Source organism: Dendropsophus ebraccatus, chromosome 11, assembly GCF_027789765.1.
Source record: "Dendropsophus ebraccatus isolate aDenEbr1 chromosome 11, aDenEbr1.pat, whole genome shotgun sequence".
NCBI lineage: Eukaryota > Metazoa > Chordata > Amphibia > Anura > Hylidae > Dendropsophus > Dendropsophus ebraccatus.
In genome coordinates, this window is record NC_091464.1 from 44,562,926 (window position 1) to 44,577,850 (window position 14,925).

Genomic DNA, 14,925 nt, shown 5'->3' on the forward strand with positions numbered 1-14,925 from the left:
TCATCTGGGCCGCTCCTCCCCCCCCCCCCCCCCCCCGTGTCTAGTCACCGCCCTCTGCCTGTCAGCGTGCCCTGAGGGAATGAATGACCTGTCAATCATCCCTCGAAGCGCACTGACAGACAGAGCGCGGTGACTAGACATTGACAGGGAGCCGTCCAGATGACTACCTCCCCACCGCTGCCTGTAATGCGCCCGGGGGATTAAAGTGCTTTTTTTCGGATATACAGCTCCTGCTGCAGCCGTGGCCGTTACATGCCGCGAGCTGTATACAGCGGTTCAGGGACCCATATCAGCCCAATTAGGCTTATTGGTTCCCTTTAAGTGAATAGGAGCTGACCTTTAATAACAAAGTACGGTCACTACAGAAGATGCAGAACTCACTTCTTCTGGCTCTGTTCACTGTGTATGCGGGTGCCGTGCCTAATCAGATATAGATGGAATATCCTAAAGATAAACCATTAAAAAGAAAGTCCTGAAACCCCTTAAATTTAGTCAGGGGCCCAGGCATGCTTCAAAAGTGTGTTGCTATGCTTTAGGTGAACAGTAAACCTAGCTTTGTTTGCTTTACAGTCCAAAACTATGCAAAAAATGATTTTACTGGTACTAAGCATACACGACAGAAACGCATGATGTAAACCGCACCTCAGAAAGACGGTCTTGCAATTTCAAGAGGGGTTTGAACAGTACAAGCTTCTACCACCAGATCGCTTAGGTATACAAATAAGTATTAATGAACGCCAATCTAGCCCTCGGATGATTCATACACATTCAAGAAGAATTTTTAACACCAGAAACACAACGTCCATTGAAGCTGATGATGTATTCTGCGCTTTAACTTCTGGCACTTCTGCTCGTGCCAGATGACTAAGACCAAGGGACCTTGACCGGTGATAATATTTCACAATGTTAAATTCGTTCTTCAAGCCATAGCACATTCAGATACATTTGTGCGTACGCATTGCATAAGATGCCAAAAAAGCAGCCATGTTTAATGAAACTGTTCAATCCTTCAGCTCATTCCGTAAGATCGTATGGCAGACATGAGAATGTGCGAGCCACAGGAAGATCCTCTTGGTAGATGGACCAGCAGCATTTGTATCAAACATCAAGTACCACCTCGGGGGAATTCCCAAAATTGTGGTAAAAATCCCACTGAATTTCATTCATTAACTTGGCACTGAGTGATCAGGTGGTGTCAAGTATAAAGACCGTGCAAGTAGGATGCTTCACATAAAAAAAAAAATAAAAGAAAGGAAATTGGGCGAGAGTCAACTCCACTATTGGACAAGACAGGTCATACTATAAACTCCGTTCACAAGACAAGTGTCACGGGACACAAGGAGTGCACTAAGATGGCAGTTCTTTCTTTTGTTGGTGGGAAACAGCTTGGGAGTTATACATTTCCATGAATGCTTTGTGGCAGTAACTATTCGTGGAGTGACTACACACTCACAGGCCAGTTTTGAAGTCGGTAGTTCCACTTCATCAGGGCATCATCTCACTGTAACACAAAGTGAACAGACGTCAGTAAGGAAATGACAGGTTCTGTATATAATATGCTGAAGCCTGGCAGTAAGAGCCCAGTGGTTTGTCCATCACAATAACAACATGCTCAGTAACACACACAGCAAGACAAAGACATATTAAAATACAGTAAGGACTCGGGGCGTTCAACAAGCTGTCAGCAGGTAATGCAAAGTAATGGCAAATACATGAATTACTTTCAGCTATCAGTCTGAACATGGCTGTGCAGTATCCTGAATAAACTATATGAGTGATAAGAATTCCAAAAATGTAGTAGGGTACATTCACGATTCTCAGCACTAAATATAAAGCTTTTACATAAACCTACAGGATGTGATCTCAATATGACCTTTCTGACTATAGAAACAGGCAATGTGCATCAAAAGTAATTCCTATGCGATAATAATGCGACTTTTGTAATACATATATTTTTTAACTATACGTTATAGATGGATAGTCTATAGTTATATAGTATTTATGGCACGCACATGGAATGTATTGATTCCGAACAGCGTATTAGAAGTGGCAGTGTCATGCTGTAGTCATGTGACTTTAGTCGCATAAAATTGTGGTCATCATGTGACCATGGTCGCATAAAATTGTGTTCATCATATTATCGTTGTCGCATAAAATATGGACATCAACAGCCCCAACTGTCTATAATGAGATTTCCAGGTTTTCAGTCGTGTCGGTCATTTTAGCTCACTACGCTATTTTGGGGTATCCGGGTGGATAGCCGCTCGCACCTGCGCGCATCTCTGCCCGTCTCCATTCTATGCACAGGCAAAATCCGCTGTCTGCCCAAAGAATAAACCTGTTCATTCTTCGGACAAACCGCGGAATCCACCTGTTCATAAGGTGGAGACTATGGCATGGGCTGAAATACAAGCTTGGGCAAGCAGCGGGTTATCCGCCTGGATTCCATAGTGTGCACAAACCCTAATTCTGCAATCAAAATCTACATTGGAGGTGGCTGGCAGAATCCTCACCCAGAACCCAGCTTATGTTAGTTTTTTTTTTCCCTCAACAATTGCTTATTAGACATACTGTCACATGTGCATGCTACCGACAATAAACCCATCATCTAGCAGTGGTGACGATAAGCCTCCTAGTAGTTAGTTATGAAGGTTAGTAATGTTATCAAGGGTGTTACAGTTATAAGTATGTAGTTATTTAGTATAAGCTTTTTATGATTGGCATATATAAAGAGAAATTGTATGGATGACTCCATAAGCTGATACTCAGAAGACGCAATTTATGAACAGCAGGCTGCTTTGTATGTTGCAAGCTCTCAGGCACTGGATCATTTACTGTATGTATGTGGCTCACATGGCCATTATCATGCAAAGGAACATGGGACTAAATGACAATGAGTGATTGTAGACGTAAAGTTGTCAAATGGTGAAAATCTTCGATCTCATTATATACAAAAAAAAAAAAAAAAAATCAACAAAGAAGTCTACAGAATACCACTAGGCTTAGTATGCGGAAAAGACATCTCCATTGCTAATGGAACACTGTAATGGCAAATACATTGAACAAATTCCTGTTGCAACCTCCTTAACATTCCCGGTAAGGATGGAAGAAGCCAGTCACAGCACAGGCATGATGGGAAATCGGTTTAGAAACTATTCTATTACCTATGTTTGACACTCAGCTCACAGGACACAATAGTACAGGTCGCCCATGCTGCCTAGGGTTGGACATCTGTAGACAATGCTACTTACTGTACTTGAGCCGGAACTTGACTGGCTGAGTTTATCAAAACGAAATTTGAGGTTGGATCTTGGGGAATTTCTACTCTTTACATCTGTGAGAAGGAAAGATGATCAGAGGAGCGATCGCTTTACGTACGTCATTCAACTAATTTCCTTCCAACTATTTGCAGGAAGATAGGGTACAATTATTTACCAGCTACTTATAAAATAATATAAAATCCTAGACTACCTCCTTCAATGGATACTATTCTAATTTTATGTGAGAATAAGAAGCATAATAATGGTCCTTTAGTCTACACTATGTGAAAACCCTAAGTATTACTGTCATTTAACAAGAGATAGAGATGCCAAGTGTTCTCATGGGTCACAGTCTGGGTGTTCAGACTTCCACCAATGGCTATAGCGAGCCTGGAGGAGCACTCGGCTGACTGCTTACAGGGGAAGTCTGCGGAGCCCGTCTCCTGCCATAAGACAGGGGGGAGAGCAGACTGTGTAGAAAGTTTTGTTAAACTACGGTAACACGTTAAAGTTCTGCTATGTTATCAGAGTGAATCCATTCCATGTCAGGCAGAATACAGGCAGATTTAGTGACAACTGGAAGTTGTGCAGCCTCATTCTCCAGGCACTGATAACTCAACACAGAGCTACCTAAAGGGGTTGTCTATGGGTAAGTCCTATTTTCAACTGTCTAATAACATATATCGCTAAATAAGGTCACATCTTTTAATTTTATGCGGTCTACATGCTCTCTCTCTCTCTTTCTTTCTTTCTGTCTCTTTTTCTCTTTCTTTCTTTCTTTCTTTCTTTTTTTCTCTCTCTTTCTCTTTCTTTCTGTCTCTCTTTCTTTTCTCTTTCTTTCTGTTTCTCTTTTTCTTTCTTTCTCTCTCTCTTTCTCTCTCTCTCTCTCTCTTTCATGCTAATTATCAGCTCTGTTGTCTTTAATAACCCAATTTCCTGTCTGGTGTATATCCTGTTACAGACTTCCCTTCCTGTTCCTGTGAACACTCTAGCCAGGAATTCAACCAACTCTATCTCGCTTCCAATACACCTTACTTACTATAACCTCTCCCACATAATGGAAGGGAGATAGGATTGGCTGAATTCCCAGCTAGAGTGTACACACAAACAGGACGTCTGTTACAGCATGTACACCAAACAGGAAGTTCAGTGAATGAAGACTATGGAGTAGTTTACAGTAGAAGCAGAAGGAGCACATTATTATTTGTGCAGGCATTACAATAGCTCAGGTAAGTGAGCCGTGTTCATATGAAACCTTAGGAACCATTCAGACGAGCTCAGATCTGATCTATTCTGGTATCATCAAATCCTAAAAGACTATAGTTTTATAGTTTCTTGTTTCCTAGAATGTGATATGGTGCTTCAGCTGGTGTATAAGTAAAAGCTGGCCTCCTGTATACAGTCCTATAGACATGTAGTTTAATAAGGCAAGCACCTGTCGGGCTCCTGCTCATGATTACGGGGGAAGTATAGATCTCGTGGCTAGGCGACGGGCTGTAGACAAACACTTCCTGTTTGTAGGGTGATGCGGTCAAAGGTTGGCTGCCCTGTGGAAAATGTTTGTAAAAATATATTTAGATCTTTTTTATATTTTTATTTTTACTTCATTCAAAATAAAGGATGGATCTTATTTACCAGTATGAGGCAATGCATACAAATATCCTGCTAGATGGTATCACGTCTTTATACCTCTAAGCAGTCATATCATTTGTTACTATGGCTACTAGCACATTTGCGCACGTCGCGCCATTATATCAAATAAACCCTGAATGTTATAGATTGACTTAGGTTACTTTAGCAATTTAATAGTAAACCAAGCATTAGATGAAGACAGATACAACCTGCACATCACACTAGGTACATCAATCTGGCAACAAACTACTAAATATCTCTTATTGTCAAGTCTGTTAGGCCCTGTGTATGAAGGCTGTACCACTCACATCACATAGGTCATAAAAGTCCCAGTAGAATGCATTGCTTCCCCAGTGCCATGGGAGTTTCCAACAATCGTATAGAAATACATTGTTTCCTATGCAACATCAAAGACTATGATGCGCTCTTTATTTTTATTTACTCAGATTATTCAACTTCCATAATGTACATACAGTATAAACCTATTTTAACAGCGCTATTAAATTCTCATATAAAAAAGCAAAACATCAGAAAAAGTAACCATTTAACCCAATGTTACTTTTTATATGTAGCTAATAATTTTGTAGTTATAGCAATTTTTTAGTATAATATGTGGTCAAATTTCTTGTTCAGGGTCTGCACAGAGCTTGTTCATTTCACTTGCAGGCTTGATCGAACTGCGGAAAAAGCTACATTAGGTTTGATCGAACTCGAACCTAGCCGGACCTTCCGCATTTGATTCCTGATGCCTTCCCGGTCCATGCGGAAGGAGGAGATATCCCGGGGACCGCTTGGAATTCCGGGATTCAGCCTAGGTAATAGGATGTATCCCAGAATTTCAGGTGGTCCCCGGGCTGTCTCCTCCTTCCCCATGGACCGGGAAGGCATCAGGAATCAACTGCGGATGGTCCGGCTAGGTTTGAGTTTGATCGAATCTAGCTTTTTCAGCTGTTCGATCAAGCCTATTCACTTGTGGGCAGTGTATCCTCTGCATCAGATACTATGCAGTAACTAGGGGTGTGAGGGTCAGGGCCATGATGTCGGATTTGTGAGAGTAACACCCCATTCACATCATTATTTAGGGCTATGAACAAGGGGGGAGATTTATCAAACATAGTGTAAAGTGAAACTGGCTCAGTTGCCCCTAGCAACCAATCAGATTCCTCCTTTCATTTTCCAAAGAGTCTGTGAGGAATGAAAGGGGGAATCTGATTGGTCGCTAGGGGCAACAGAGCCAGTTTCACTTTACACCATGTTTGATAAATCTCCCCCAAGGTATACAAAAAGATACGGGCAATTCTCACTAATGTGCCATTCAAACTGTTTTCCCTGGATGGTGCAAGAACAAGGTGTGCCTGCTTATGCATAGCTAAATATGTATATATAGGCGTGCACTTCAGTGTTGGCGGGCCAAGGAACGTCCCCAGTGTTACTAATTTGCATAGTAATTTACAAATTACGCCAAAATGGTGGCACATAGAAAAATACTAACACTGGCACTGGATTGAGGAGCTAGACAGCTACAGGGAGATAAAAGCAGGTTCGTATGGGCGGTTTCCCTTTAAGAAAACCTCTTATTGACACTGGTAGACTACATTCAGTGTATTACAACCCCTGGCAAAAAGTATGGAATCACCAGTCTTGGATGAGCACTCATTCAGACATTTCATGCTGTAAAACAAACTTAGATCAAAAACATGATACAATATTAAGGTCATTCCAAAGTGCAACTTGTTGGCTTTCAGGAACACTCAAAGAAATGAAGAGAAAACATTGTGGAAGTTAGTGAATGATACTTTTATTGACCAAGCACAGGGAAATAAATATGGAATCACTCAATTCTGAGGAAAAAAGTGTGGAATCATGAAAAACACATAAACAAAAGACCATTCAAAATACATCACTAGTATTTAGTTGCACCACCTTTGGCTTTTATAACAGCTTTCAGTCTTTGAGGCATGGACTTGATGAGTGACAAACAGTATTCTGCATCAATTTGGTGCCAACTCTCTTTAATAGCAGTTGCCAGATCAGCTTTGCAGGTTGGAGCCTTCTTGTGGACCATTTTTTTCAATCTCCACCACAGGTTTTCAATTGGGTTGAGATCTGGACTATTTGCAGGCCATGACATTGACTGAATGTGTCTTTCTTCAAGGAATGCCTTCACTGTTTTTGCCCTATGGCACGATGCATTGTCATCTTGGAAAATTATTTCATCATCTCCAAACATCTGTTCAATTGAAGGGATGAGAAAACTGTCCAAAATGTCAATGTAAACTTGTGCATTGATGGAAGAATTAACCACAGTCATCTCCCCAGTGCCTTTGCCTGACATGCAGCCCCATATCATCAAGGACTGTGGGAATTTGGTTGTTTTCTTCAGGCAGGCCTCTTCATAAATCTCACTGGAACGGCACCAAACAAAAGTTCCAGCATCATCACCTTGTCCAATGCAGATTCTTGACTCATCACTGAAGACAACTTTCATCCAGTCATCCACAGTCCATGATTGCCTTTCCTTAGCCCATTGGAGTCTTGTTTTTTTATGTTTAGGTGTCAATGCTGGTTTTTGTTTAGCTTTCCTGTATAGAAATCCCATCTCCTTTAGGCGATTTCTTACGGTTCGGTCACATACATTGACTCCAGCTTCCTCCCATTTGTGCTTCATCTGTTTAGTTGTACTTTTTCGCTTTTCAAGACAAATGGCAAGGGAAAGGAAATAGACTGGGTGTGTCCTTTTTTTCTACCTCCAATTTGAGTGATTCCACACTTTTTTCCTCAGAATTGAGTGATTCCACATTTATTTCCCTGTGCTTGGTCAATAAAAGTATCATTCACTAACTTCCACAATGTTTTCTCTTCATTTCTTTGAGTGTTCCTGAAAGCCAACAAGTTGCACTTTGGAATGACCTTAATATTGTATCATGTTTTTGATCTGAGTTTGTTTTACAGCATGAAATGTCTGAATGAGTGCTCATCCAAGACTGGTGATTCCATACTTTTTGCCAGGGGTTTTAAAGTGAATGGGAATGAAGCAGTAGTATATGGTACATTGCATACCTACTCCTATCTAATGGTGATTTTTTTTTTCCTGAGAAGATTTTGTTCTTAACTCCACTTCAGGGACTCTGTCTAACAAAACATACTGTTTTCCCACAACCATACAATATGATCACAAAAAGGATTGTTTTGGTTGTAATATTGGATTTTCTGAAGTATTTTGATCTGCTCACAATGCATTCACCACTGCTTTAGGACATGTGTAACATACACACCACACTCTCGTATTCCTCCATGGCCTCACTCTCTCCAGCCGTGCTGCTGAAACTGCTTGTACTGGATGAAGATCGAGAGATGTTGGATCGCCCGTTCTCTTTGAGTTTAATGTACGGTCTAAAAAGGAAAGAAAAGGATAAGGAAAGGTTGTATAAAGTAAAATTTCCCATTTCCTTTTAATGCCGTTGATCATTTCTAGATTAATGCCATGACGTTACTAACTAAATATTCTTATGCTGTTTAAAATGGAATATGCTGCATTACCATATATATAGAGATTAGGCGAATAACTTGTGAATGGTTTAGTAAACCCATCTTCCATATGAGGGATGGGGGAGTTAAAGATTACTCCATAGAAAACAAAATGTTTTTAAATCAACTTGTGCTAGGTGATACAGATTTGTACATGACTTCTAATAAATAAGAAAATTAAAAAGTCAGCTACTGTATGTCATGTAGGAAGTGGTGTATTCTTCCCAGTCTGACACAGTGCTTTCTGCTGCCACCTCTGTCCGTGACAGGAACTGTCTAAAGCAGTAGCAAATCCCATAGAAAACCTCTCCTGCTGTGGACAATTCCTGTCACAGACAGAAATGGCAGCAGAGAGCAACATGTCAGAGTGGAAAGAACACCCCACTTCTTGCAGGGCATACAACAGCTGATAAGTAATGGAAATAATACTACTTCCTTATCATTCCCCTTTAATAGAGGAAAGTTCCCCAATTGTAGCAGAGAGTGGCTACAAAGTATGTCCCCTTCTAGAAGACCCATCACATCAATGTACGAGATTGAAAACCCATTTATTTCAACTGGGGGCACATTCTACAAACATTATTTTGGGGTTGTTATTCTTCTTACAAAAAGAGACTGATGGAAGTGGGCATATGTTCCACTGAACTATATAATACCATCTAATGGATCTTCTACTAGAGTTACTAGGTATTAGACAGACACGTCTGCTTGTTTTCTTGGCACAGATCCATTCTTGCCCATAAGATTACATCAGTGGTTATAGTCCATTGCCCATATACCTTAGTACCTGAACAGTGTAGGAATGTGTTTCTCTCCAGGAGATTTTCCTATTTTATTATAAATACAACTGTTCAGTCTTGTACATCAGCAAAGGATATTTCCCAGAGGAATAGGAAACATGTTCTTGTAGATCACTTCCAGGATTTAGCCAGAGGTAGTTACAAAGCAGTTGAAATACATTGCAAAGAAGAATTATATTAAACAGCATGATATATGAGAAAAGATAGGACATGATAGAGAATTCCGAATACCATTGCTTATAAATGTGTAACTGTGTATCTAAACAAGAACAAAATAAGTAATTCTGTCCTGATATCACTCCCCCCCCCCCCCCCTTCAATGACATACTAACATGTTCTGCAATGTTTCATGTACACATAGTACGGCTATTGGAAAGGAAACCTGTTAGCAGGGAGCTACACCTATCTACCTAGAAGAACATATAAGTCTTTGGTGGGGGGGTTGTATCTTATAATGATACAATGTATCATTACTTCCTATATAACACATACTAATGATTACTTGTTACTTACTAATGATTGTTCCTTAACCATGCATATCAGCATTATTACAGTTTTGTTCTTACCTTTCTTTGTTGGGACATATCTCTGGGGAACTAGGATTGGATGAGGTTTCAGATTTTACATCCTGTGATGAATGGCCACAATCTGGAGTTTTCTGAGCGGCAGACATGCTGTCACTGTCGATAAGAAATGTAATGCTTACTACAGGTACATGCAGCACATATAATAAAGCGTCAGGCCAAATGTTTACATTAAAACTCAGGAGGAATATAGAAAACGTAAACTTTACTTAAACAAATGGTGTTATGTTAAAGGGGTGTTCCATTTAAATATACATTTTATGTTCTATATATGTTGCTGCCCATGGTGAGACTAAAACTTCATTATATATATATATATATATATATATATATATATATATATATATATATATTGTAAACATGTCACTGGAGAAGTATTTGAGGGGAGGTACATCTCACCCAGGCTAAGGCATATGGTGAGGTGGTGAATCCAGGTGAGATCTGTCACTCAGCAGTGTTATGCTGCTGAGGGTTTTTTCCATGTTCCGGGCCTGGATTTACTGGAATGGTGGGTAGGTTGGTAGTGGGACCTGCCATTCCCCTCCCCCGATCCAGTTCGGGTGTTGCAGGCAGGTGTGCCTTGTTAAGCCTGCAGCAGGTAAAAGCTCCACAGAGCTAGAGGGAATTGCTCTCAGCCAGGGTGAACAGCCTGCATGCTGTGTTTCCTGGGAGCAAGGAGTTCTATCACTGCTGGGGCCTATTCACACTCCACGATACCGCCTATGGAAGTGACAGTTAGGTGACCTGTGTTAGTAAGTGCCCAGACGGGCAAGACCTTTTTTGTTTTGTGTTATTATCAATGCACGGTGTTGCTGTATTTATGTTGCTGGACCGTTTATGCTACAAATAAACACCAAAGCGGTTTTTAAGTCCAAGTTTGCTGCCTGAACTGTGTCCAAACACACCATTCCCCCGGGAAGATCCCTACAATTGGTGCTGCGGAGCGGGCAAAACGGTTGCTAGGGGCAACGGTGTGCATCAACTTGGCTACAGCTGCTTATGTCCTGGGTGAAGGCTGCTGCTTCACTCCAAAAACAGTCAAGCAACATGGAGGAGATGATGAAGCAGTTAATGCAAGTGAGTTTGCAACAACAACAAGCTCTGACAGACGCTAACCTGCGCCATGAACAGACAATGGCTGCACAACAGAGACTTATTGAGCACCTGATAGCAAAGCAGGAGGCGTCTGCAGGTGCTAATCCCCAGCTGGTGGCCGCAGCCGCGCCAGAGACTTTGTCTGTGAGAAGAGCCGTGCAGCGTGCGCTGCAAAAGATGACTGCTGATGATGATATTGAGGCCTACTTAACTGTCTTTGAGCGGGTGGCTGAGCGAGAGAAGCTACCCTCCACTGAGTGGGCAGAAGTGATTGCGCCTTATTTAACAGGCCAACCTCAAAAGGCCTATTATGACCTCAGTGAGCAAGAGGTCAAAGACTATCCTCGGCTAAAAGCAGAGATACTCGCCCGACTAGGAGTTACTGCTGCTGTCCGTGCCCGGAGGGTCCGCAACTGGAGCTACAGTCTGGACAAGTCAGCGAGGTCCCAGATGTACGACCTGATCCATTTGGCAAGAAAGTGGTTGGAGCCAGACACCTCTACTCCTGCCCAGATCCTAGAGAGGGTCGTGATGGATCGCTACCTCCGTGCCCTTCCTGCTGATCTACAATGCTGGGTGGGACAAGGCGACCCTAGGAGTGCCAACGAACTCGTCAGCCTTGTGGAGAGGTTCCAGGCGACCGAGGACTACCTCCGTGATGTTCCTGCAGTACCGCCACCTCCCCGGAGTGCCAGATCTGTGCCATCATCTGGTAAGAGACTTCCATCTATTGGGGGAGTGTAAAGGAGTGCCGATAGAGGGAAGAGCGCTCAGGAGGTAACTCAGGGGCAAAAGACTGGTGGTGGTCCCCGGTGGCTAAGTGGCCCTAAAAAGGACTCCCTGCCAAGGAGACCAGGCCCGATCCAGTGCTGGAGATGCCATGAGACGTGACATGTGTCTGCCCATTGCCCTCTTACCTCTGAGCCCATGGAGTGTGACGCTAGCCGGCGTCAGTCGCTATTTGGAGAACCGTCTCTTGTTGCGGTCACTGGACTAGAGACTGAACCACAAGTCTGCCACATTACTGTCAATAACTGTTAAGGCGTTGCTGGACTCAGGAAGCCTTGTCACCTTGGTGCATGCCAGCCTGGTGACTGGGGACTTTGTGCCAAAAAGACATATGAGTGTGGTATGCATACATGGTGATACAAAGGTTTACCCTATCGTACTGGCTAATGTCGGGACTGAACTAGGCGCTGTACAGTATGAAGTGGGTGTGGTTAAAAACCTTATGCATAATGTGATATTGGGGCGTGATTTTCCATTGTTCTGGGCTCTATGGGGAAAACAACAATCCCCTGAAAGGAGTGAGGATACCCCAAAGTCTATTGCATTACCTATGGTAAATGATAAAAATGTACAGGATGAAAATGCTTTTCCTTTGCAGGTCCTGGCTGGTGAGGAAGAGGCTCCTCCCACTGACCAGAATGTTCCCGACTTAGAGGTGTCTAGGGATAATTTTGGTACTGCACAATTACAGGACCCCACTCTCAAAAATGCGAGAGAGCAGGCTACTGTTATGAATGGGGTACCTCAGGAACCAGAAGCTGAGAAAAAGTTTCCACATTTTTCTGTGACTAATGATCTCTACTATAGAGTCACTAAGATTAATGATGAGGTTGTGGAACAGCTTCTGGTGCCTAAGTCGTACCGGCGTCAGGTACTCGACATGGCCCATAATCATGTCCTTGGGGGCCACTTGGGGACAGATAAAATGCAGGAGAGAGTCCTCCAGAGATTTTATTGGCCTGCGATTTATGCTGACATAAAAAAATACTGTGAGTCGTGCCCCACTTGTCAGCTTAGCGCCCCAGTGGCGCATTTCCGCAGCCCGTTGGTTTCGCTCCCCATCATAGAGGTACCTTTTGACCGCATTGCAATGGACTTGGTGGGTCCCATTGTAAAGTCGGCAAGGGGACACCAGTACATTTTGGTGGTCTTAGACTACGCAACCCGCTATCCTGAGGCTGTACCCCTAAGAAACACTGCCTCTAAAACAATTGCCCGTGAGTTGTTTTTATATGTTTTCCAGAGTGGGGATCCCCAAAGAAATCTTGACCGACCAAGGTACTCCGTTTATGTCAAAGGTAATGAAGGACCTGTGCAAACTGTTTAAAATCTCACACCTTCGTACCTCGGTATATCACCCACAGACGGACGGGTTAGTGGAGAGGTTTAATAAAACCCTGAAACATATGTTAAAGAAAGTAGTGGAAAAAGATGGTCGGGATTGGGATCACTTACTACCTTACCTAATGTTTGCTATTAGGGAAGTGCCCCAATCATCCACAGGGTTCTCTCCCTTCGAATTAGTCTATGGTCGTCACCCTAGGGGTTTGTTGGATATAGCGAAAGAGACATGGGAAAGTGAGGCCACCCCATACAAGAGTGTTATAGAGCATGTAGCACAAATGCAGGACCGTATAGCCACTGTAATGCCCCTAGTAAGGGAACACCTCCAGAGGGCGCAAGAGGGCCAAAGTAGAATTTACAATCGTTCTGCGAGAATCAGGACATTTAGCCCTGGTGACCGGGTACTCATACTTGTTCCCACAGTAGAAAGCAAATTCTTAGCAAAGTGGCAGGGTCCCTATGAAATTGTAGAGAAGATCAGTGAGGTCAACTACAGGGTACACCAACCAGGTAGAAGGAAGCCTTTCCAAGTTTATCACATAAACTTGATCAAGCCCTGGAAAGACAGGGAATCCTTGGTGGTGACAAAGCCTGTTGGTCATCTGTCACCACCAATCCCTCCGGTCAGGATTGGGGACACTCTATCAGTGTCCCAGAAGCAGGAAGCTAAGGAATTCCTGCAGAAAAATAAAGACAAGTTTTCTGACCTCCCAGGGCGTACGCATCTCATTAGTCATCATATTGAAACTGAGCCTAGAAGCAGAGTAAACCTTAAGCCCTATAGAATACCAGAAGCACGGAGGGAGGCGGTATCCTCTGAGGTAAAACGTATGCTTGACCTAGGAGTCATTGAGGTGTCCCAGAGCGAGTGGTCCAGCCCGATCGTGTTAATCCCAAAGCCCAATGGAACTTGGAGGTTCTGTAATGATTTTAGAAAGTTAAATGAGATCTCCAAGTTCGATGCCTACCCCATGCCCAGGGTAGATGAGTTGATCGAAAGGATGGGTAATGCCAGGTACATAACTACCCTCGATCTCACTAAGGGCTACTGGCAGATCCCACTCACTCCTGAGGCTAGAGAGAAGACTGCATTCTCCACCCCTGATGGGCTCTTCCAATACGTAGTGATGCCATTCGGGTTACATGGAGCCCCAGCCACTTTTCAGAGGTTGATGGACTTGATGCTGCGATCACATCGTGATTACTCCGCTGCCTACCTCGATGATGTGGTCATTTTTAGCCCTGATTGGGAAAGTCACCTTTGTAAGGTCCAGGCGGTATTAGATGCCATAAGTGATGCGGGGTTAACCATCAATGCAGAGAAGTGTGCACTAGCCTTAGAGGAGGCCAAATACCTGGGATACATTATTGGGAGGGGGTTAGTGAAACCACAACTGAATAAAATTGAGGCAATACAGAATTGGCCCAAACCCCTCACAAAGAAACAGGTCAGAGCTTTCCTGGGTATTACGGGCTATTACCGTAGGTTCGTGCCAAACTTTGCCACAGTTACAGCCCCGCTAACTGACCTGACAAAGGGTGCAAAGTCCGCAATGGTGACATGGACTCCAGAGGCCGAGAAGGCTTTTCAAAGCCTTAAATCTGCCTTGTGTCAACAACCGGTACTAGTTACCCCTGACTTTAGGCAAGAATTTCTGGTCCAGACAGATGCCTCCAACACAGGGTTAGGTGCCGTCCTCTCACAGGTCGTGAATGGCGAGGAACACCCGGTGATGTACTTAAGCAGGAAGCTATCCCCGGCCGAGAAAAACTACGCCATTGTTGAGCGAGAGTGTCTGGCAGTGAAATGGGCCCTAGAGTCCCTGAGGTACTACCTGCTAGGCAGAAAATTTAAGCTAGTGACCGACCATGCCCCCCTAACATGGATGAAGG

At 43.2% G+C, this 14,925-nt stretch overlaps 1 protein-coding gene across 7 annotated transcripts in view; it reads right to left on the reverse strand.

Annotated features, from left to right (window-relative positions):
* Positions 1–265: 265 nt before the first annotated feature.
* RAP1GAP2 (RAP1 GTPase activating protein 2) overlaps positions 266–14,925 on the reverse strand; it is a 384,075-nt gene continuing 369,415 nt past the window's right edge. For 6 of the 7 annotated variants that reach the window (XM_069944747.1, XM_069944746.1, XM_069944750.1 and 3 more), the window contains 5 exons: positions 9,787–9,900; positions 8,168–8,285; positions 4,696–4,807; positions 3,252–3,334; positions 266–1,501 (listed from right to left, as the gene is read on the reverse strand). In XM_069944747.1, coding sequence (XP_069800848.1) covers positions 1,499–1,501; positions 3,252–3,334; positions 4,696–4,807; positions 8,168–8,285; positions 9,787–9,900 — 430 coding nt within the window. In that variant the 3' untranslated portion in view covers positions 266–1,498. The remainder of the gene's footprint in view (positions 1,502–3,251; positions 3,335–4,695; positions 4,808–8,167; positions 8,286–9,786; positions 9,901–14,925) is intronic. The other variant, XM_069944752.1, reaches the window with a different exon arrangement.